This window comes from Aquarana catesbeiana, linkage group LG02 (genome assembly GCF_042186555.1).
Source record: "Aquarana catesbeiana isolate 2022-GZ linkage group LG02, ASM4218655v1, whole genome shotgun sequence".
Lineage (NCBI taxonomy): Eukaryota > Metazoa > Chordata > Amphibia > Anura > Ranidae > Aquarana > Aquarana catesbeiana.
In genome coordinates, this window is record NC_133325.1 from 659,481,541 (window position 1) to 659,506,317 (window position 24,777).

Here is a 24,777-nt window from a genome sequence, read left to right on the forward strand (position 1 = left end):
GTACCACTTGTACGTGGACAATTATAAAAGAAGCGTGCCACTTTTTAGTCACCTTTTTTGATTTTGGAATTGGCATATGTGGCACCGTGCAATCTAATCGTCGGGGCTTCCCCCAACGGCTTGTAGAGTCCCGACTTAGACGGGGGGGAGGGGAGGGGGGAAAGCCTGCTTGAAATGTAATAATTAGCAGTGAAGTGGAGTGATTCACGGAATGTTTTTGTTCTGTCCTACCTTCACACAGATACGACAGTCCAAATTCCTATGGTGACTGGTGTTGTGGAGAAACCCTTGTGTCCACGAATACAACCTTAACATGGGAGGGGTGGACCTCAACGACCAGTTGTTGGAGCCGTATCTAATTGCCCGTAAGGCTAGACGCTGGTATAAAACAGTCTGTATATTTATTCCAATTGGCATTTATTCCAATTGGCTCTGCTGAATGCTTTTGTGCTATACAAAGCTTCTGGTTAAACTGGATCCTTCCTACGATTCCAGGAAGAGCTCGTCACAGCCCTTCTGTTTCCAGATGGTACTATGGCCCACCTTCCCAACGCAAATGCAGTGAACCAGCTGCATGAGAGGCATTTTCCGTATGTCCTCCCTGGTACCCCTGCCCAAAGAAGATGACGTGTCTGCAGAAAACGTGGATTTAGGCATGACACCAGCTTTTATTGTCCCTCCTGTGATCGATCGAGCTCTGATCAACCCTCGGACATTAATTGCAAGTATTCTATCCAATTCTACCTTATTTCTTTGTGGCTGTATATTGTCTTTATCTTTTTGAAACATCTTTTTTCTGTAAATGTTTTATTTGCATCAACTTTGACCTTTTCATAATAAACCCTTGTGTTGAAAAGTGTTAACCTTGTCTCTAAAGCTCTTAATGCAAGCTATAAATGAACCTGCCTCTTAAAGGGCGCTACTGTTGTAGAGTAAGACTTCTGAGCAGATCTGTCTGTGGTGGCAGTGTGTGTGCAGATGCTTATTCTAAAATTATAATTGGTATTGCTAAAATTACGAGTCTCCCCCGGCTCGGTCTTTTAAAACGGGGGTGGTGGCAGTTAAAGGGTTAATTGTGTAATTGGCCCAGTAACAATCGCTATCAGGCTGCTCGCATCTTTGTGCTGGGCGCAGCTGAAAGTGGCATTGTGACGTAAGTGACAGCGTGGTGTGAGGTTGGCCGGTCCTTCGTCGCAAGTTAGCGAGGAGGGCAGGGATCTGACACTCGCGTTCGGCACATATTGGTCAACCTGACCAACCTGGTCTCTGCATCGGTGACTGTTTCAAACGCTACCACACACTAGTGGAGTATTAGCGTAGGGTACAGCACTACACTGTCCTAGGGCACACTAACACAGGGTCTCGAAAGACGAGATGGCCATCACATTTTGAGAGACCCTAATCTGGAATGTTTACAGTTTTATATAAGTGCAAAAAAAAAAAAAATATATATATATATAAAATAAATATAAATTTTCATGTAAACAAAGGGCTCTGTCTTCAAGTGGTTAGAGTGGTTGATGTGTGACATAAGCTTCTAATCTTGTGCATAAAATGCCAGGACAGTTCAAAACTCCCCCCCAAATGACCCCTTTTTGAAAAGTAGACACCCCAAGCTATTTGCTGATAGGCATGTTGAGTCCATGGAATATTTTATATTTGCCACAAGTTTCGGGAAACTTACAAACTTTATTTATTTTTTTGCACAAAGTTGTCACTAAATATTTATCTGCAAAAAAATGCCATGGGCATATGTGGAATTGCACCCCAAAATACATTCTGCTGCTTCTCCTGAGTACGGGGATACCACTTGTGAGATTTTTTTGGGAGCCTAGGCGTGTACAGGACCCCGAAAACCAAGCACCGCCTTCAGGATTTCTAAGGGAGTAAAATGGTTATTTCACTACCTATCAGTTACGGAGGCCCTGAAATGCACAAAGCCCCCACAAATGACCCCATTTTGGAAAGTAGACACCAAGGTATTTGCTAAGAGGCATGGTGAGTTTTTTGCAGCTCATTTGTTTTTGAAAATGAAGAAAAACAATTTTTTTTTTTTAAAAACAAACTGTGTGACAAAAAGCGAGATCTGCAAAATACTCAACATGCCTCTCGGCAAATAGCTTGGGATGTCTACTTTCCAAAATGGGGTCATGGGGGGGGGGAGGGGTGTTGTACTGTCTTGGCATTTTATGGCCTTCGAAACTGATGGGGTAGTGAGGTGTGAAATCAAAAATTTACGCCCTTAGAAATCCTGAAAGGCAGTGATTGGTTTTTGGGGTCCTGTAGGCGGCTAGGCTCCCAAAAAGTCCCACACGTGGTATCCCCGTACTCGGGAGAAGCAGCAGAATGTATTTTGCGATGTATTTTGCGCAATTACCAGTTAGCCGTGCCAAATTGTAAAAAGTGCTCTGGTCATTGAGCAGCCAAATCTTCCGGGGGTGAAATGATTAAAAAAAAACTGCAGAGATTTCAAAAAACTTCTTTCACGTTGTCATTATGGGGTATTGTTTGTAGAATTTTGAGGACAATAATGAATTTAATCCATTTTTGAATAAGGCTGTAACCTAACAAAATGTGGAAAAAGTGAAACGCTGTGAATACTTTCCGGATGCACTGTATGTAAATAAAATTTGGCGGATAGGCAGGATTTTTAATGCAGAAGAGGCATGCTTTGTCTCTTTGCATTAACGCTACTTAACTGCCTGTCCGCCCTTGTACAGTAAGTTGCGCACAAGCAGTGCACTGTACAAATTCAGCAATGCTGAATCCTCTCAGTAAATGTCGTCTGGAGCTCAAGGACACCGCATTGATGGCGCTGAGGTGAGTGTTCTGCTTTAACTAAAAAGAAAAAAATTGAAGTAAATGGCATGCATTTATTTAGAAGTTGGTATAGGGAGGGTTTTCTAATATGTAATTTGCAGATTAATGTAATAGTTTTCTCCTAAAAAAAAAAAAAAAAAAAAAAAAAAAGTCATAGCTACCTGTAGTTAGAAAATGGTCTTCTAAACTGTATTTATTAAAGGATCTGTCCACCCAAAAGTGATATTTTGGATATAAAAAGTACAGGAGACAGTCCCTGGCTTCCTTGGTGTGTTACTTTGTTCCAGTATTCTCTGTTGCATTCTCCATAATATAATCTAAAACACAGGGAATGGTACTCCTGTTAATGGCTGCAACAAGTACTCAGACCCAGGAACAATCAAGCCCTGAGAGGCAGAAGACTGTCAGGTTGTTTAACCACTTGGCTACCAGGCACTTTTACCCCCTTTCTGCCCAGGCCAATTTTCAGCTTTCAGCACTGTCGCAATTTGAATGACAATTGCGCGGTCATGCAACACTACCCAAAATTTTTCTTCATTTCTGTTTATAAAATTTTGCAAACAGGTTATCTTTCTCATTTTGCTCATGTGCTCTAATAGGCTGCACACACTAATAAACAGGACACTGATGATCAATGCCCAGATTATCTGTGCAGAGGTCCCTTTCACACTAGCCGGTTACTGGCTCTCTCCTCGCGTTGTAACAACATGAGGAAGAGAATGTTGATAACCAGCAAGTGTGTTTTTTACATCGTGAGCAGCTGTGATTGGACACATGTTATGAAGAGTAATGGATACTTGTGCGCACACCAAATAAAAACAAATAAATATTTAAAAAATAAAGATAACTATATCCACTAAAAATATACAAAATCAGACTCCGCAAAGTAGGAAAGAGTAGCTGCCACAAATAATAGTGTTCACACACCAAAAAACAAATGATTAAAAAGATAAATCTGCGGCGCTTTACTAAATGGGCAAAATACTGGAATGCCAAAGAATATAACAAAACTATCCTACCAAGAAGATACAAATAAAAATCCCAGGTAAAAAGGTGGAGGGATAAGTGATGCGTTAATGCTTACTAAGACTCAAAAGAAGGTAATTAAATGTAACATGACACTAATAACCAAACCAGGAGATAAAGCTCCAGGTAAAGGTCAGGTTCATATCAATTGATTTTCCACTACTTCTGTGCAACCAAGGATCACGCCAAACCAATGTTGCATCAAAGAGTGAGGCTAATTGTGAACTAAATAACTGGGATCCAAATAATTAATAGCCGTTTCTATATAAAATCCCTAATAACATCAAAAAACAATATAACCAGCCCGTGAGTGTGAAATTAATTAGATCCGTACACTTCAACAACAATGAATTCTTCAAATTCCACCACTCTAATAGATAAGTTTACAAAATATGTGCAGATAACATTCAGTGCAGCATCCAAAAATTATATAAAACAAAACAAAAAAAAAAAGTGTCAAGTGAAATACTGAAACATCCAAACTGCAACAAATGTTTCAAATCTAAAAGTACGTATTAAATAAATAATGAACTAATAAAAACAAACAATCAGTGTAACAGCCAAAGAGTGTTTAAGAGTAAAGTGAAGCGCACCAAAAGGTGTAGGAGAACATTGTCCAACACAAATTGATACACAAAGTGTAATAAATAAATACTGTGACTCCCACTTGGAAGCACGGAGATCGGGAGGTTGCTTCATCATCTGCCATAAGGCCGGTATCGCTCTGCCGTGAGCTGACTTCGTTTTAAACCACCTGGAAGCACAGAGATTGTGAGGCTGCTATAAGGCTGTTATCGTTCAGCCGGGAGGTGAGAGGCTGGGGGAACCATTATCACCATTACACCTTTTGGTTTATCACTGGGGATTTGTGGAAGATATTTGCAATTTGTCACGAAGGAGATTTGAATGAGATTCTTTCAACGCTTTATTTGAATATATATGGGACTTTTGTTGTCTGCTTTTTTCAAAATATTTTTTAATTTACCTTGGGAGTCACAGTATTTATTTATTACACTTTGTGTATCAATTTGTGTTGGACACTGTTCTCCTACACCTTTTGGTGCGCTTCACTTTACTCTTAAACACTCTTTGGATGTTACACTGATTGTTTGTTTTTATTAGTTCATTATTTATTTAATACGTACTTTTAGATTTGAAACATTTGTTGCAGTTTGGATGTTTCAGTATTTCACTTGACACTTTTTTTTTTTTTTTTTTATATAATTTTTGGATGCTGCACTGAATGTTATCTGCACATATTTTGTAAACTTATCTATTAGAGTGGTGGAATTTGAAGAATTCATTGTTGTTGAAGTGTACGGATCTAATTAATTTCACACTCACGGGCTGGTTATATTGTTTTTGATGTTATTAGGGATTTTATATAGAAACGGCTATTAATTATTTGGATCCCAGTTATTTAGTTCACAATTAGCCTCACTCTTTGATGCAACATTGGTTTGGCGTGATCCTTGGTTGCACAGAAGTAGTGGAAAATCAATTGATATGAACCTGACCTTTACCTGGAGCTTTATCTCCTGCTTTGGTTATTAGTGTCATGTTACATTTAATTACCTTCTAAGCATTAACGCATCACTTATCCCTCCACCTTTTTACCTGGGATTTTTATTTGTATCTTCTTGGTAGGATAGTTTTGTTATATTCTTTGGCGTTCCAGTATTTTGCCTATTTAGTAAAGCGCTGCAGATTTATCTTTTTAATCATTTGTGATTGGACACAGACGATCGGGTGGTAAAAAGCCACTGTCATTGGCTCTTTACCCCGACCATTGATGCAATGTGTCCTAGGGACACAGCTCACCACTGATCGCCACACACCAAGAATGGAAGGAAGTCCTATGACACCTCCCAGAACTAGAGCCGTCCCGCCTGGCCGTCATTAGACTATGTGGCAGGCGGGAACCGCTTTAATCTCCAGCATCTACAAAATTAAAACCCTTTTAATGTTAGTTTGGGGTTAGCTGGGCCATTTTAAATGTAATAGTTTTTCAATGTAAACAATGCAACCCATTATGTAGTGGGTTTTCAATGGACATTGCTATTATCAATGCTTATGTTTCATCTCTTCTAGGATTACGTGGTACCTATCAGGGCCTGACCCCAACCATTCTAAAGCAAGGTTCCAACCAGGCAATCCGGTTCTATGTCATGACCTCTCTACGTAACTGGTATAAAGGTGAGTGGGATGGATAATTTTACAATGTAAAATATATTGTCTTGTATTTATAGATTGTGCTTTGACACACATAGTGTAATTATGCTACAGTAGCAAACCACTAATGTAGTGGCAACTGAAGTTTTAAGATGGTGGGGTGCCAGACCCAGCCTTTTTTTTTTTTTTTTTTCAGCAATCTCTTCTTCCCTTCAGAGATCTCCTTTCTTTCAGGCTGGGTTCATACATGTGACCCAGCGCGATTCGAGTGCGGGTTTCCGCATCACACATCTCTCGCTGGCAGTTCACACTGCCCTATGTGAACCGCTGCAGCAGTCAATACAAATTTAATGACACCCCCAGATTGGATCGCAGTGCGAACTGTGAAAGGGTGAAGGATTAGGATCGCCCATGCGATCCGATTCCAGTGTGGACCAAAAAAGGGTCCGGCAACATTTTCGTGCAAATTCAGCCATACAAACTGTAATGCGGTGCAAATCGTATGCAATGTCTGACATCGCAGTAGTGTAAACCCAGCCTCAATGATCTTTCTTCCCTTTTTAAGATTATCTTTTCTTCAGTTCCACAGTAAAAGTGAGATTAGCTGCTATCAGGTCCTGGATGTGAGCAGAGTACCTAACAGGTGTCCAGGGGATGAGTAGGCAGTGCCAAGTAGAGGAAGTTTGGGTGAGCGATGAGCAGAGAAGGTGCCGCTAGCTGCTACCTCAAGTGTGACTGGCTCACTCTCTGCTTTGAGTCCTCACCTGTCACCTCTTTGTTCTATCAGGTGACAAGCAGAGACACCGACCAAGCCACCCTCTACTAGTTACCACAATACAACACCCAGTCATACATAGCCAATTGAACAGGCTCTGCATTCACACAGTGAAATCCTACGGTCTTTCCAATGTAAGTATCAGCCTTATGCCATTGCCTCATATAATGCCCGAGACTCCCGCTCTCTAGCCTGCCACTGCCAGCAGCATCAGAGATCATCATCTGTCCGGGGCTGAGCTCCCCCCCAATGCCAACTCAGTTGAACTCTCACAAGATCCCGGCTGAAGCAGCTCTCCTCTTGTCCTTCCGGCTAGTCTACTGATCACTCCCTGGATCCTCTACGAGAGAGAGAGACTGCCACAAGAGCCCATATGGATGAGCCTCCACAGGACTGATGCTGCTTAGAGTATCTAACCTCTACTAGTGCCAATTGAAAATCCCTAAATAGGCTATGGATCTCCCAAATATCCAGTGCCTTTGGTTCTGCCTGTTGAGGCTAGTGGAGGATCTACCAAGTAGCTCTCATTCCAAAAATGACAATGTATACTCTATACTTCAATGCCAAAAAAATGATCTTACCTGGAAGAGATGCTTTCCATCTACACTCTCGGAGTGGAAACAACTAATACATTCAGCTTTTCCATTTTACCAGCTTACATACACTAATGGGAGATCTCCAAAATGTTGTGAGAAAATTAGGCTGTAAGTTCACTGTGATTGTTTTGGTATTTATGCTTGTACAACTTTGTACGATTTTGGAAATCAATAAACACCAACCTTAAAAAAAATCTAAAACCGTTTAAGCAGCGCTTTACAACAATAAAGGCAGACGGTGCAATTGGAATACGGTTGGAATCAGAGGGCCCTGCTTTTTAGAGCTTACAATGTAAGCGGGAAGGTCAAGAGGTGCAAAAGGTAATAGCTGTGGAGCATGGGCTAATGGAGAAAATAAATGCACGGTTAGGTGGGGGCCGGATCGGCCTCTCTAAGGAGATGAGTTTTCAGGGATTGTCTGAAAGTGGACAGAGTAGAGTCCTACAGATTGGGGTAGGGAGTTCCAGAGGATGGGAGAGGCTTTGGAGATGTCCTGGAGGCAAGCATGGGAGGAAGTGTGTGGGGGGGGGGGGTTTATTAGAGTTGTGACTGGCTTTGTAAGTTATAACAGTTGTAATACTATAAAATACAAGATACTATCATTTTTAGCTTCAGTTCTCTCAATGACAATCGGATGCTGCACCATGTATCTATAACCTTTTGTGAATATTGTGTTTTTAGGTGATGATCCTGACAGAACAATTAATCCCATTATCACTGGAACCTTTGGGGCCATTGCTGGGGCTGCCAGTGTCTTTGGAAATACACCTTTAGATGTTATCAAGACCAGAATGCAGGTAAGCTTGTGTGTGCAACTACTGTTTAAGGAACCTGATGATTGTCTAACTAGTATTTATGGTTTAACAAAACAAGTGAAAGCACAGTGCCACAGATCTTGGTACTCCAGGGTAAATCAATAGGATATACAGTATCCTGAATATGTTTATAGAGTATTGAAGATTACACATTTTGATTGACGGAATGTGACTAAATGTCTAAAGCCCAACGGGTAAGAAAAAGTTATATCATGACAAGCTATGCTGGATTTTGGAGTGTGTCCATGTGCTCTCTATGCATTGAGCAGATCAAGGACTACAGTTTCATTGCTTTTTGGATAGAGATTACCTATGCCTTGGTCTGCCTTAAAAACAGATTATAAGTACCTTTTGTTGCCAGCAGTTTTACGCTACAGTGTTGACAGCCTTCTAAAAGAATATGCCAAACGCTTATATTTACAGCAAGCAGTTGGGACTCAAGGCTTTTCTTTACATGCTAACCTGTTTGTTCTTGGAAATCCTGCTAAAAAAAAAAAGTGTTTTTTTTTTTTTTTTTTCTTTTTTTGCAGAGCTGAGTAACTAAGATGTCAAGTTTATTTGTAAAATAAAGATTTTATACACATTATTAGAAAAAAAATGTAGAACATAAATGTAAAGTGCTATGGGCATTTTAAAAAACAAATCCTAAAATTGACTGAAAATCATCATCATAGTTTTCCTTTTTAAGACAGGTTTACTCTTATTTGCAACCCCATGTTCGTCCTGGGTTCTTAGGAACTATCTTGTTTTAGCTGGTAGGTATCTCAAGCCCTTTGAAGGATCTATGATTTGGTGACTCCTATGGGACTCCTTAGTTTCCCCTCGATAGGCAACAAAGAAAGCCCCAGCATCAAAAATTTTCTGATTACCTTCAGAACAAAAGTTTTGTTGCTTACCTTCAAATGTTCTTCCTCCCTTTAAACATTGATGGTATTTGAATATACCTGCTTACATGGTCCCACATCTAGAAGTACTGTGTCTTCTGATCTTGGCAGGGCAAGCTCCCAACTCTCTTTCCTAAGTTTTAAAATGGGACCTAGGGAGTAACCTGGATAAGCAGGAGTCAAAACAAATCTGGCACACTACAGCACTGTGCTCCATAAACATGTCTGTCCACAATCAAGTTCTAAATTGCTAATGAAGGTGGTACATGGTCCCTCAATGCTAGTTTGTACCAGACTTCCTTTGGCAAGTTTTTCAGGAAATCTCAAACCCTGGGTACACTTCTGCATATTTGGTGTGAATGTACAAATGTTAAATGGTATTAATCTAGTGCAGGGGTCTCCAAACTATGGCCCTCCTGTTTGTCCAGGAACTGCAATTCCCGTCATGTCTGTAAATGTTAGGGTTTTACAATGTCTCATGGGATGTGTAGTTCCGAAACAGCTGGAGGGCCGTAGTTTGGAGATCCCTAATCTAGTGTGTACCAACTTTATACTATTCTGGGTAAGGGATAACATAAGTCACCAAGAGAAGCATTGCTGGACTGAAAACCAATCGACTGTACACATTCACAAGTCTGAGGCTGTTTGCATCAGGGTGCTAGTAAGGGTGGATTAATGTAGTTTTTAATACAGGTGAATATGTTCTTTTTAACTGTGCTGGAGCTTACTGGCCTAGCTATGTTACTTGGAAGGGTAGTCCAGAACACAATTGGAAATATTTTACCAGGTAGGACAGCTTGCATGAATGTATTTAAAGTGTTTTTTTCTTACTGGATGTCCTTTTTAAATTCCAAGAAGTAATGTTGTTTTCCAATTGCCAGGGCTTAGAAGCTTATAAATATAAGAACACACTTGACTGTGCAAGCCAAATCCTACGCAACGAGGGGCCTTTAGCGTAAGTATTCTTAATTGTCCTGTAAATTGGTTACATCTGTTTTATTTCCTATCTTCATAGTAATGTGTTGTGACAGGCATGTAATCACTTTGACCAGAGTTGTGAAAGTTGCTCTCTCTGTTTTCCCCAACATTAGGTTCTACAAGGGGACCATCCCTCGCTTGGGCAGAGTGTGCCTGGATGTTGCCATTGTGTTTATTATTTATGAAGAAGTAGTTAAAGTCCTAAACAGAGTCTGGAAAACCTAATTGCATCTCCTACTTGAATCAGAATCTCTCAGCCTCGCAAAAAGGGGCTGAAGTGTCTTAATTCTACGTGTACATTTATTTTCCAGTGTATTGTGCTTCATGGTTATATTGTAATTCTCAAGATACCCAACCCTTTAGGTACATATCATCTGCCAACTTATGCATTGTTTGGACCTGCCTTAATTTTGCCAGCTAATACATACTCAATGTTGCCAAACAGAGCTAGGAATTCATTGTGGTCCAAAGTAAGAGACAGGTTTACTATGTATGTGACACATAACTGCAGCCATTTAAAGTTCACCTTTAGCAAAAAAACTGCATGTGCAGGTAACATTAGTAAAAACTGCAGTTTGTTTTTAAAGTTGGATTATGCCCTTATTATAGGTGTAAGCCTGACAGATAAACCTCCCAAAAAATGGCATCTTCTCATCCTGCTTTGTTACTAAGATGTTCCCAGCCATTATTGCTCGTCCCCACCATTACAGGAGTGAGCTCTCAAACCCTTGCACATGTGTGGTCCACTTTTTCCTCCCATCACAGCATCCTTTAGCTCAGAACTACTGCAAAAGGGGGAAGAAAACACATGCAAAGGGGTTTGAATTGACTGGGAGTGTCCTAGCAATGTCCTAACAACAAGGAAGGATGGGATGATGCAGTCTCCGGGAGTTTTTCCAGTCCGGCTTTAAGGGGTACATAATGGCAACACCTATAGATACGGTATTTCAACTACAGATTCCCCTTACCTGATATGGGCAACTTGTCGGTAAAGGGATACCCTTTTAAGTGGCCCGATGTAATCTCTAAATGTGGGGCCTTCCCAGTTAGCAAAAACAAATGCTGTTGGATATTTTATAGAAAAGAAGTGTGGTGTTTCTGCATCCAATCACATCTCACCTGTTGTCCTTCTCCCCCTTCTTTTTTTTTAATTTATATTTTTAAAAAGCAGCAAGAATAAGTTTGATAGGTTGTTCTGTACCATATACCCACTTTTTTTTTCCTCCAACTATTATTGACCAAGAACGAATGTTGGCTCAGCTGACTGCCACATGTCCCCCATTATTTTATATTCCCTTTTTTTTTTTTTTTTTTATTGTATTTTTTTTTTCTTTTTTGTATTCTTGGTGAAGTAGCTGGATTGCTACATGCACCAGTTTTAGTCCCTCACTTCTGCTGCTTTTATTGGTGGTGAGACTAAAGCTATAGGTTTAATGATGGTCATTCTTTAATTACCTCAAATTCCAGTGATCTTGCTCATTGGTTTTTCTACAAAGAATGTTTGTACTTTTATTCATAACGCATGCATGACTGGAAATATTGGAATATCTCAGAAATCCTGAACACTGAGTATTCAGTTTACATAGCTAAACATACCTTAAAATTCTGCACTGCTGTGACCCGAGCCACTTGGCCCTTTCCTCAATTTTACCCACATTTTCAATAATACAAACTGTCACTATTCCATACAGCCATTCTACTGTTAGGATAAATGGTGGCAGAGACAGGCTGGTGAATCCCATTGATGTGAGTGCTATGCTGTGGCTGATCGAATGCTGCTTTTCCTGCAAGACCATTCAACAGAGGCCGATCCAACAATCGGCTTCTGTTAAACAGAGGGGGTTACACACGTATAACAATTTTGGCTGGTTCAGCAGGAACCTGACGAATTTTGATACATGTTTACCCAGCTTAAGCAAAAGCTTACCTGGAGCCTCAATTGTTTTATCACAGTGCTGGGTGGATTTCTTGAATTTTTATATTTTTAGTACTTCTCTAACCATAGATTGATTTTGGTTTCACCCCCTTATTTTAATCTTCTGAATTTAAAATGGTTTTAAAAAAAAAATACCAGTTTAGACACTCCAGAGAATTTTAGCATATTTTTTTTTTTTTTCTAAAGCAAAAATTGTATGTTTGCATCATGATTGGGTTTCAAGCTTGTGATCTACTAGCTAGTTGAAAAATATAAGCTAAAGTAAATTGCTTTTCTCAGACACAAAAACACATTGCGGCCATATCTTAAGGAAATATATGACAATGTTTTTGAGTGAAATTGACCAATTAATGAGAATGTGATTTATGATACAGTCACATTTCTTTCTAGCTCAGTTCCACTTTCTGACAAATGTGATAATGTAAAGCAAGATAGTAAAATCCTCAACCTTGTAAATATGAGAAGTTAAAACAGCAAGTCCAGTCAACAAATAAAACCATAACAAACTGTCAAAGTAATTAAGAAGACTTGTCACAAGTCGAAAAGTCCCCTTAAATTACCTCAGTTTGAGTTTTATGTAATGTTCCAATTGTCGTACTGTGTAGAGGCTTTCCCAAAACCTGGATGGGACTTCACCCCCTTGCCAGGCTTTCTGTGCTGCTGTAAGGCTCTGGGATAGTGCTTTTAAGGAGCCTACATCTAGGGCACTTCCAAAGTGTGAAAACTTTTCTGATTAATTGGTTAATGATCACAGTTAAGGCTCTAATTTAGGAGATTCCTGCCATGGGTGGTCCTGGTAGCACCACCTGGCTTGACTTTTATTTGAAGGAGCCTGTTTGGAAAATTGCCAGCCAAACAGTGATTGCTTACAATCGGATGCAGGCACTGTTTGGGGGACAGCCACGGGTGCTGGCTGTAGGAATGCAACAGCTAGCCGGGGGGATTCCCTTTGGTGGTGTGAACTTTAGACTTCATATTGATGTATGGTAGGTGAAATTTAAGAATCTCTGGCTCACAAAAACATGGGATTAAATATTAACATGAGGTTACTGGCAATCTAAGAATTTCATACAGCTGTGGGGCTCATAAGGGCTTGATGAAAGAACTGTAGGTTGTATCCAGTCTTGGTTGTTTTGAAATTTTGACTGGAACATACTGCAAGTCACCTTCATTGATTCTGCTGAAAGAACAGGTTTTCTGAAAACATCTGACCTTTTTGATTTACCTGATGGCAAATTCAGGGCAAGTCAGCTCTTCTCTGTAAATCATTGTAATCAAATTGGAGACTTCAAATTCATACTGAGCGGAGCATTTCACTGCCTGGCCTTTATTGGCATATGTCTGGAAGTTGGAACTGGACACCAGAATATGGCTAGCCTTATATGTGCCCACTCACAATGGACACAACATTTGTAGACCGAGCTGATTATTATCTACAGAATATCAGTTCACCAGGAACCACACTGTGCCTATATACATTTGCAGATTTCACATCGGCTTGTTGACTTCAGTATCTTCTGTATTGGCTCCATCTTGGGGGAGGGGGGGGACTCCCCCACATGACTCTAGGGGGGCCTGCTTCAGTTCTTTCCCTTTAGCACCTTACATTAGGCTTGTCTGCATTTTTCTAATGTTTTTGTGCCAAACATTTGTGAAAAGCCTTTTGTGACTTAATATCTGCCTAACCTGCTGAATCTGCGACACTACAGTCTAACACCTTTAACAGGCAGAACACTTATTTTGCTTTGTAATTTGTGTAAATAAACTGCCCAGTGTGTGGTCTGGTCTGTTTTTAAATGTCCATGTTCTGTGTGTATTTTGTCATTTGCGTTAGTAGGCGCTGGCCACCATCCTGTTTGCTAGAGTCCCAGTTTCTTTATCGTACATCATGGAACACAGAGCCTTAAGTAATTACTTAATGGGTTATAGGCCACCTTTAGGTGATGGACACTAGTATACCCAATACTGGAAGTTCACTCCCTATATAACCCCTCCTCCTTCCAGGAGCACATCAGTTTTTTTTTGCCAGTGTCTAAGGTGTTGGTCACAAGTGAAGATGTGCTCTGAGGAGCTCCAGGAGGGATCCATGATGGATTTCAATCGCCTTCATAAACCAGATCCATCCAAAGTGTCACTGAGGCTTAAAAGGATGGTAGCTGGGGCCTCTTATCTGAAGCACAAGGTTTTGCCTGTAACGCCTCTTTGTAGGGCTGGACCCAGGGCTTAGGTCTTGCTACGTTACCTAAAGCGTTCCTGGTGGGGTGCTTTTACGGGTCCAAAAGAGTGGAACCCAGTTATAAAGGGACCTGGTCCTTGAAGCATTTGCTAAATGCAGCCCGCTGTGATGGATGAAGGTTGGATTGTCTGTTAATTCAGCAAATCCTGCGGCGGGGATAAGGTAAGGGAAGAAACTTAGGAACAGAAGTCTACCTATGTATTCTATTAGGGAAAAAATGTTGTCATGCCTTAATTCTCCACTAGAGGGAGTCTATGCACATACCTTAATCTGTTGTCTTCACTGTAAAGCTTAGTCAGTCTCTGTGTGGCCACAGCAGCTTTCCTCTCAGGTAAAAGAAATCTGCCAAATGTTTTCTTTTTTTTCCCCCCTGAAGGCATCGGAGTGTTAGGGGGACATCAGTGCTGTACCCCCCTTACATTAATACCACAACCCCCCCGCGCCGCAGAGGTCCCGCTGTTCTGATACTGCTACGGTGGTACTATTTTTTTAAATGCTGTTTTGTCTGCCCCCCCTGTGTAGACCCAAAAGCGTCACGCACGAGCGCAGAATTTTTTTTGGGGGGGGGGGGGGGGGCAGAGCCTAAACTCGGTGCCGTGAATGTCCACGAGGACGCACGGCAGGCAAAAACTATAACTATAACTATAAACTAAAATAATACACAGCTGGGACAGTCTCTCCTCGGCTGGCATAGAGGGGACAAGCAGTCTGCACACAGGGACACGAGCTGTGGGACACGTGAGAGCTGCAAACTGGCATTTCTGATACAGGAAGGACACTTTTTCCCAGCACCAGGCTGAACTTTTTAGCGGCTTAAAATGTCATGACTATATTCAGCGATTAAGTGCAATTGTATGGTGCCTCTGTTTTTGTGCTTAGGACTATGCCTACTAAAAAAAGACACCACAAAGACCAAAAAGGTACTAAAGGTTTCACCCGCATGTGCTAGGATCTCGAGTCGCATTTCCACGCTGTCATCCTTGCCTGAATTACCAGTTATGGCAAGCCAAGGTGAGCCATTGGAACAAATTGATGGTGCAGCTGCTTCTCGCATCTCAGCCCCTGTATACGTGACTGAGGATGTCCTTTCCTCCACCCTGCAGGGTCTGGAAGGAAGATTAGTGGCTTTAATCATGTCCTCGATTCAAATGGATAGGAAGCGTGCTAGATCCCCCTCCCCCACTTCAGACCCCTTGCAAGGGGAGCAGTGGGCACAGGATGAGGTGTTACCCTCAGGCAATCAGGAGGAAAAAAACTGATGATTCCTCTGCACCAGCAGTTGACGCTGCGATTTCCAGTGTGAATAAAGGCCTAACTTGTCCTGTAGACAATGCACAAATGCTTAAGGATCCAACACTTAAAAAGTTGGAATGCCTGTTAAAATCTACTTTTTCCTTGGCAGGTACCGTTACTCAGCCTGCAGTCGCTGCAGTAGGCGTCTGTCAATCCCTAAAGGATCAATTTAAACAGGCCCTTAGAGAAGTTCCTGCACAACAAGCTCAGGAATTGGCTGAAATACCAAACACATTATGCTTTGCCATAGATACCATTAAAGATTCTATTCATCAGGCGTCCCGCCTTACGCTTATGCCTGTGCATATGCGTAGAATCCTGTGGTTAAAAAATTGGTCAGCTGAAGCACCATGTAAAAACCTCCTAACTGGGTTCCCTTTTCATGGGGAGCGGCTATTTGGAGAAGACTTGGACTAAATATATCCAAACAATTTCTAGTGGGAAAAGTACTTGCCAGTCAAGCGAAAGTATAAACGCCCTTCATTTAAACGGGCTCTTTCCCCTGCGCCAGGGGTTTCCGCCTCTAGGCAGTGGTGATGGCCTCCGCTGTCAGACCCAGGCTCAAAAGAAGTCCTGCTGTCTGAAACCTGCAAAGCAGAATCCTAAAGCCTCATCATGAAGAGGCAACCCCCTTCACCAAGGTGGGGGGAAGACTTCTGCAGTTTTCAGAAGCCTGGAGAGAGGAAATTCCGGACAGATGGGTCATCAACATGGTAACGCTGGGGTACAAGCTGGAATTTCTGGACTTTCCACCATCTCGTTTTCTGAGGTCAAGCGTTCCCAAAGATCCAGAGAAAAGACCATCTCTGTTTCAGGCACTAGACCGATTAATTTCTCAAGGGGTGACCATACAGATCCCCACAAAAGAGCAAGGTTTGGGGTTTTATTCAAACCTTTTTATGGTACCGAAACCAAATGGAGATGTCAGACCCATTCTAGATCTAAAAAAATCGAGATCGGTTCCTGAAGATCCGCTCCTTTCGCATAGAGACGATCAGGTCAGTAGTTTCTATCCTTCTAGGAGGAGAACTTATGCATCCCTGATGTCAATAGATGCCAGATCTGCATGTTCCTATATTTCCCGCTCACCAAAAGTTTCTGCGGTTTGAGTTAGAACAGCAGCATTTCCAGTTTGTAGCCCTGCCCTTTGGGCTAGCCACAGCACCCTGGGTGTTCACAAAAGTGCTGGCCCCACCTCTAGCCATGTTAAGGGCACAGGGCATAACAGTCATAGCGTACCTAGACGATCTATTGCTAATAGATTAGTCGTGGCTCGTTTGGAGCAAAGCGTACGCACTACAGTTATCTGGAAAGTTTGGGTTGTATTCTCAACCTAGAGAAACCTTCCTTAATACCGCTAAAAAGGCTGAAGTACTTGGGTCTGATCATAGACACAGCCCCAGAAAAGGTGTTCTTGCCTCAGGCAAAGATCGACTCCATAAGAGAGCTGGTGCGGATAGTCGGGTCAAAAGGCGATCCCTCCATTCGCCTCTGCATGAGGTTGCTAGGAACCATGGTGGCTTCATTCTAAGCAGTTCCCTATGCCCAGTTCCATTCAAGACTGTCACAAAACATTATCCTGTTGACTTGGAACAAAACAATTCAAGCTTTAGACTTGCCAATGTGGCTGTCCCCAAGAGTGTCCAAAAGCCTCACTTGGTGGTTACTAACCCAGAATCTGCTGAAAGGAAAATCCTTCAGACCAGTCATCTGGAAAGTGGTAAAGATGGATGCAAGCCTTTCAGGCTGGGGAGCAGTACTAGAAAAGACAACTGTCCAGGGACAGTGGTCAAGAACCTTGCCCATCAATATCCTAGAGAGTTGGGCAGTGCGTCTGGCTTTAAAGGCCTGGACTTTCAGGTTACGGGATTGCCCTGTCAGGATTCAATCCGACCATGCCACAGCTGTGGGTTATATCAATCACCAAGGGGGCACCAAAAGTCTCTCAGCACAGAGAGAGGTGAACCATATTCTAACCTGGGCAGAAAGGAATGTTCCGTGCCTATCGGCAGTCTTCATTCCGGGAGTAGAGAATTGGCAGGCGGACTACTTGAGTCGCCAGCAGTTATTCCCAGGGGAATGGTCTCTTCACCCTAACATATTTCGGGCTGTTTGCCAAAGATGGGGGACTCCGGATGAAGATCTTCTAGCATCCCGGTTCAACATGACATTAGTCAACTTTGTGTCCAGAACAAGGGATCCACTCGCAGACGGAGTGGATGCGTTGGTGACCCCTTGGGATCAGTTCTCACTGATCTATGCATTTCCCTCCCCTCTTCAGTTGCTGCCTCGACTTCTTTGCAGGATCAAGCTGGAAAGAAAGCCGGTAATTCTGGTGGTACCAGCATGGCCAAGAAGGTCATGGTATGCAGAAATTGTAAAGATGGCAGTGGAGGGCTCATGGCCCCTCCCACTATGGCCAGATCTGCTTTCACAGGGACCGATATTCTATCCTTCCTTACGGTCTCTAAATTTAATCACTTGGCTAATGAAACCCACATTCTGAAGAAACGTGGGCTTCCCGGGTCAGTTATCTCTACCCTGAATAATGCAAGGAAGCTAGCTTCCAGAACTATATATTATAGAATGGGGGGGCCTTATGAATCCTGGTGTGAATCCAAGGGTTGGCACCCTTGGAGATATATCATAGGCAGAATTCTTGCCTTTCTACAATTAAGGGTAGAAATGAAATTGGCTTGAGTACTGTTAAGACCGATAAAGCTGAGACTTGGCCTTTATTTCAAAGACCACTTGCTACACATTCTTTAGTCCGGGGTTTTATGCAAGGGGTGATGCGGCTTAATCCGCCTGTCAAACCTCCCTTGAACCTTTGGGACTTGAACTTCGTTTTGTCTGTGTTACAAAAACAGCCTTTTGAACCAATACAACATATTCCTATAGTCCTTCTGACAAGGAAGTTGGTAGTTGTGGTTGCTATATCCTCAGTAAGGACAGTTTCTGAATTGGCTGCTCTTTTTTGTTAAGAGCCATATTTGATTTTTCATGAGGACAGAGTGGTGTTGTGCCCTCGTTCAGGTTTTTTTACCAGAAGTGGTCTCAGGTTTCCACCTAAACCAAGATATTGTCCCGCCATCGTTTTTTCCAAAACCATGTTCCAGGGAAGAAAAGTCACTATATTGTCTTGATGTGGTGAGAGCAGTGAAAATCTATTTAAAGGCAACTGCTCAGATTCGTAAGACTGATGTCTTATTTATTCTGCCAGAGGATCCTAAGATCAGACAGGCAGTGTCGAAATCCACTGTCGCTAAGTGGATTTGGCAAGTTATAATTCAAGCTTATGATTTAAGGGGTAAGATTCCCCCTTTTCAAGTTAAGGCACACTCTACCAGGGCGGTTAGTGCTTCATGGGCAGTGCGTCATCAGGCCTCCATGGCTCAGATCTGTAAGGCCGCAATTTGATCTTCAGTGCATACATATACAAAATTTTATCAGGTGGATGTAAGGAGGTATGAGAATATCACCTTCGGGCACAGTGTGCTGCAGGCAGCAGTATAGGCCCTCAAGTCTGGGGGGGTACCCTCCAGGTTGTGTCTCCCTCCCCTCAAGTAGCATTGCTATAGGATGTCCCATTAAGTAATTACTTAAGGCTCTGTGTCCCGTGATGTACGATAAAGAAAATAGGATTTTTAGAACTGCTTACCTGTAAAATCCTTTTCTTGGAGTACATCATGGGACACAGAGGTCCCTCCCCTCTTTTTTGGGGTGATTTAAGTATATTGCTTTGCTACAAAAAACAATGTGCTCCTGGAAGGAGGAGGTGTTTATATAGGGAGTGAATTTCCTGGATTGAGTATACCAGTGTCAATCACCTGAAGGTGGCCTATAACACATTAAGTAATTACTTAAGGCTCTGTGTCCCATGATGTACTCCAAGAAAAGGATTTTACAGGTAAGCTGTTATAAAAATCCTTTTTTCCACCTAGGAAGTTTCTGGGTGAGCTTGCTATAGATTACCTTTTGGTTGTGTTCATATTGAATTACTTTGAAGTATAAAGAAACACAGACCGACAAGCTGCTGGACCAGTCATTGGCACGTTTCAAAATGCCAGCCCTAATCACCCAAACGATCGATCAACTTGGGTACATTCAGCTTGCCCATACATGGTTCGAATCTTGGCTGGTTGGCTTGACCTATTTCTGACTAACAGCACAGAATGGGGAAAGCTGGGTGTTTTTATGTCTTCCTGGTCCTTAGTTTCGTGTGTGTTTGTTTGTTTCACTGAAGATTTGTGCATAATGACCACAGGTGGTGAACTTGTAATACCTCCCTATGACACCAAGACATTATTCCTCCCACTGATATAAATGATGGTGTTCTTACTCCCACTGATACTAACAATGGTGCACCATTCTTCCACTGATGCCAATGAAGGGGCACTGTTCATCTTACCAATGGGGTACTAATACTTCCACTAATAACAATAATTGGGCTATTCTATTTTCTATATCATTTTTCTTTTCTACTCCCATTGATCACTAAGCCTGAGGCATTGTTTACTTAATGATGGGTGACTTCAACAGGCCGGACATTATTTGGAATTCTCAAACTGCAAAAATAAGCAGGAGCAGAGATGTAATGAAAGCACGGAATGAGGTTTCTCTGAAATAGTTAGTGAAAAGCCCAAGGAGATCATAGGCCAGACCTAGTACTGACAAATTGGGATCGGGTATCTGGCTGCATTTCATTCAATAGTTTCTCATGTTTTGACAATAAAGAAGAATATTATTACAAAACATAATGTTAAAAATTAAGGGTAAAAAAAAAGTGTGTGTAAAATATAAATATAAAAAAATATATATATAATTTATATTATTATTATAATACAGGATTTATATAGCGCCAACAGTTTGTGCAGCGCTTTACAACATGAGGGCAGACAGTACACTTACAATATAATTCAATACAGGAGGGATTATATATATATATATATATATATATATATATATATATATATATAATCTCACACATATCTCTCTATTCATGTATTATGGAACGCACATTTAAGCTAAAATAAGAGTTAAAAGAATAGAGAAAAGGAAGAAAATGCACCAAGAAGGAAGATTCTAGTGTGAACCAGGCATGTGGATGATGAAATCTTATAAAGTTAATGTTTAGTTGACATCTGTACAAGTTAGCAGGGAGATGAGGAGTCCAGGCTCAAATTTTGTACTTTAACCACTTCAGCCCTGGAAGATTTTACCCCCTTCCTGACCAGAGCACTTTTTACAATTTGGCACTGCGCTACTTTAACTGGTATTTGCATGGGCATGCAATGCCGTACCCAAACAAAATTTGCGTTCTTTTTTTTCCCACAAATAGAGCTTTCTTTTGGTGGTATTTGATCACATCCCACGGTTTTTATTTTTTGCTATTATAAACGGAGAAAGACTGAAAATTTTGAAAAAAAAATATTTTCTTCTTTACTCGGGTAAATTCAATAAGCGTATATTTATTGGTTTGCACAAAAGTTATATTGTCTACAAACTTGGGTACATTTTCTGGAATTTACGCAAAGTTTAGTTTATGACAGCAGGACAGTACAACCCCCCCCCCTTGGAAAGTAGACACCCCAAGGAATTTGCTGAGAGGAATGTTGAACACATTGAATATTTTATTTTTTTGTGATTGAAAAATTAAAAAGAAAAATAAATTTACACAAAATTGTCACTGAAATTATATATTGCTCACACGTGCCTGCTTCTCCTGAGTACAGGGATACCACATGTGTGAGACCTTTTGGGACCCTGGCCTCGTAAGGGACCCCGAAAACCAATCACCGCCTTTAGGCTTTCTAAGGGCGTAAAATGGTGATTTCACTTCCTCACAACCTATCACAGTTTCGGAGGCCCTGATATGCCAAGATAGCTCAACCCCTCCCCAATGACCCCATTTTGGAAAGTAGACACCCCAAGCTATTTGCTGAGAGGCATGTTGAGTAGTTTGCCGATCTCGCTTTTTGTCACAAAGTTTTGAAAATTGAAAAGAACTGTCCTGCCATTTTATGCACAACATTTGAAGCTTATATCACACATCACCCACTCTTCTAACCACTTGAAAACAAAGTCCTTTCTGACACTATTTGTTTACAAAAAAAATTTTTTTTTTTTGCTAGAAAATTACTTTGAACCCCCAAACATTATATGTTTTTATTAAAGCAAAGGCCCTACAGATTAAAATGGTGGGTGTTGCAACTTTTTTTTCAAACATTTCAAAAACAGTATTTGCGCAGCGCTTTTTCAAATGCAATTTTTTTGGAATAAAACACTTTTTTTGAATTGGAATGCACTAAAATACACTATATCACCCAAATGTTTGGTAAGATATAAAAGACGATCCTAAGCCGAGTACATAGATACCAAACACGACATGCTTTAAAATTGCGCACATCCGTGCAAACATACATACATTTTTAAAAGCCTTTACAGGTTACCACTTTAGATTTACAGAGGTCTACTGCTAAAACTGACGTTCGCAGTGATACCTCACATGCATGGTGCAATTGCTGTTTACATATGACACGAGACTGACACTTGCATTCACCTTTGAACGGGGGGGGGGGGGGGGGGGGGCAGGGGTGCTTTTTTTTTTTTTATTCAATTTAATATATATATATTTTATTAATTACACACACAATCATCTCTATGGCCGGAAGCTACAAGCATATAAACAGCGCCATTGGGAAAGCATATTATCACACTGATCTCTGAGGGCAGAGGAGAGATCTAATCTTTTTTTAACATGAGTACCTGTCACTACCTATTGCTATCATAGGGGATATTTACACTCCCCGTGATAACAATAAAAATGATAAAAAAAAGAAAATGAAGAACGGTGTAAAAATAAAATAAAAAAGCAAAAAAAAAAATATTTATTTTGCTTTTTTATTTTTACACTGTTCCTTTCATATTTTTTTTCTTTATAATTTTTATTGTTATCACAAGGAATGTAAATATCCCCTATGATAGCAATAGGTAGTGACAGGTACTCCTTAAAAAAAAAAAAAAATTGGGGTCTATTAGACTCTAGATCTCTCCTCTGCTCTCAAAGCATCTGGCCACACCTAGATCGGTGTGATAAGTTGCTTTCCCAATGGCGTTGTTTATATCCAGCAAAATCAAAGTCAGGAAATGCTCGTAGCTTCCGATTTCTTAGGCCATAGAGATGATTTGAACCATTCTGGTCCTCGATCAGCTCTATGGTCAGCTGGTGGAACCACCGGCTGCATTCTCAGGTTACCCTGGGACAGGAGCGCCTGAGAAAACCATGGAAGACGATGGGGGAGGATGTTCCCTCCCACTGCTTGTAAAAGCAGTCTAGCGCCTAATTAGCTGCTAGGATTGCTTTTACATGAAAGCCGACCGCTGCCTGAAAAGAACAATACCAAGATGATGCCTAAACCTGCAGGCATCATTCGGATATAACCGCTCAAAGTCCAGCAACATATCAGTACATTGCTGGTCCTTGTTGTGCATACATTGTAATGTTCTTTTTTTCATGCAGCCTGTTAGCTTAACGAAAAAAAGATTGATCGGTGGGTATGCCCACCATTGGAATACCGCCCTGCATCCACCCACTTCTAATGATGGGCATACATGCACCATTTTTTGGGGGTTTTTTTTTAACTGTGGTGGTGAAATAACCTCCTACATGGCTGGAGTAGGTGATTTCCGTATTGTGAGAGCAAACGCTGTTGCTGTCAAGATTAATAAATCAGTGCTGCAGCTGAATGGTACACCAGAAAAACAAAATGGTAACAATAAAACATTAACTCAATAAAACAACAATCTGTGCCAAAAAAAGAGTAAAAATATATGCCGAAGCATGGGCGCAATTCGTCCCTCCACCCCTGCCCCCGTGCTTCGGCATATATATGCTCTTTTTTTTATTATTATTATTTTAACTGTTGTGGTGAAATCACATCCTACAGCACTGGAATCGCTGATTTACGTATTGTGAGAGCAAACGCTGTTGCTGTCAAGATAAATAAATCAGTGCTGCAGCTGAATGGCGTACCTAAAAATAATGGTTAACAATAAAACAGTAAAGTATAAAAAGAATTACATACCTGAAAAGCAAACATGATAAAACATAGTAACAATAAAACATTGCAGTTAAAAAATACAGTAAAACAGAGCAGAACAATAGATGGAGAATACGAGAGAAGAACAATAAAATGAAAACAATTTTTGGCTTTTTTTATTTTAGATAAAAGGTAAAACTAAAATTATTTATTTATTTATCTTACTTTTACTTGTAACTGTAACGATTCTCTCTCTGCTAGTGTGTGGTAGCGTTTGGGTCTCTCTCCGCTAGTGTGGGGTAGTGTTTGAAACATTCACTGATGCAAAGACCAGGTTAACCAGGACAAGAGGGAAAATAATAGCGGGTGTCACGCCTATATCCCCGTTTTCCACAGACACATCTTCTTTGGGGTGATCATTGGGTAGAGGTACCAGGGAGGACATATGGAAAAATGCCTCTCATGCAGCCGGCTCACTGCATTTGGATTGGGAAGTTGGGCCACAGCACGGTCTGGAAACAGAAGGGCTGTAATGATCTCTTCCTGGAATTTAAGGAAGGATCCAGTTCATCCTGGCACTTTTGTATAGCACATAAGCGTTCAGCCGAGCCAATTGAAATAGGTATACAAACACTTTTTTGTACCAGCGTCTGGCCTTACGGGCAATTAAGTACGGCGCCATCAACTGGTCATTGAGGTCCACCCCCCCATATTAAGGTTGTATTCGTGGACACAGAGAGGTTTCTCTCCAACACTAGTCGTCGTCGGAATTTGGTCGTATCTGTGTGAAGGGAGGACAGAGCAAAAACATTCCAATTATCCTTCCACTTAACTGCAAGCAAATTATTACTTCTCAAGCAGGCTCTCTCCACCAGTCTAAGTCGGGATTCTACAAGCCGTTGGGGGAAGCCCCGGCAATTAGATAGCACGGTGCCACATGCGCCAATTGCATGATCAAACGAGTGTCTAAAAAGTGGCACGCTTGTGTAATAATTGTCCATGTACAAGTGGTACCCCTTTCCAAATATAGGGGGACACCAAGTCCCAAACAATCTTGCCAGTGCTCCCTATGTAGTCTGGGCAGTTCTCGGGCTCCACGTGACTATCTCTTCCCTCATAAACCATAAAAATATATGTATAACCTGTTGCCCTGTCACAATGCTTATACATCTTCACCCCATATCTGGCAAGCTTGCTGGGAAGA

At 41.3% G+C, this 24,777-nt stretch overlaps 1 protein-coding gene across 1 annotated transcript in view; it reads left to right on the forward strand.

Annotated features, from left to right (window-relative positions):
- LOC141128937 (tricarboxylate transport protein, mitochondrial-like) overlaps window positions 1-13,803 on the forward strand; it is a 59,432-nt gene extending 45,629 nt beyond the window's left edge. The window contains exons 6-9 of the mRNA XM_073616596.1: window positions 5,938-6,042; window positions 8,071-8,186; window positions 9,970-10,043; window positions 10,180-13,803. Of these exons, the coding sequence (XP_073472697.1) occupies window positions 5,938-6,042; window positions 8,071-8,186; window positions 9,970-10,043; window positions 10,180-10,291 (407 nt within the window). The 3' untranslated portion in view covers window positions 10,292-13,803. The remainder of the gene's footprint in view (window positions 1-5,937; window positions 6,043-8,070; window positions 8,187-9,969; window positions 10,044-10,179) is intronic.
- The last annotated feature ends 10,974 nt before the right edge of the window (window positions 13,804-24,777 follow it).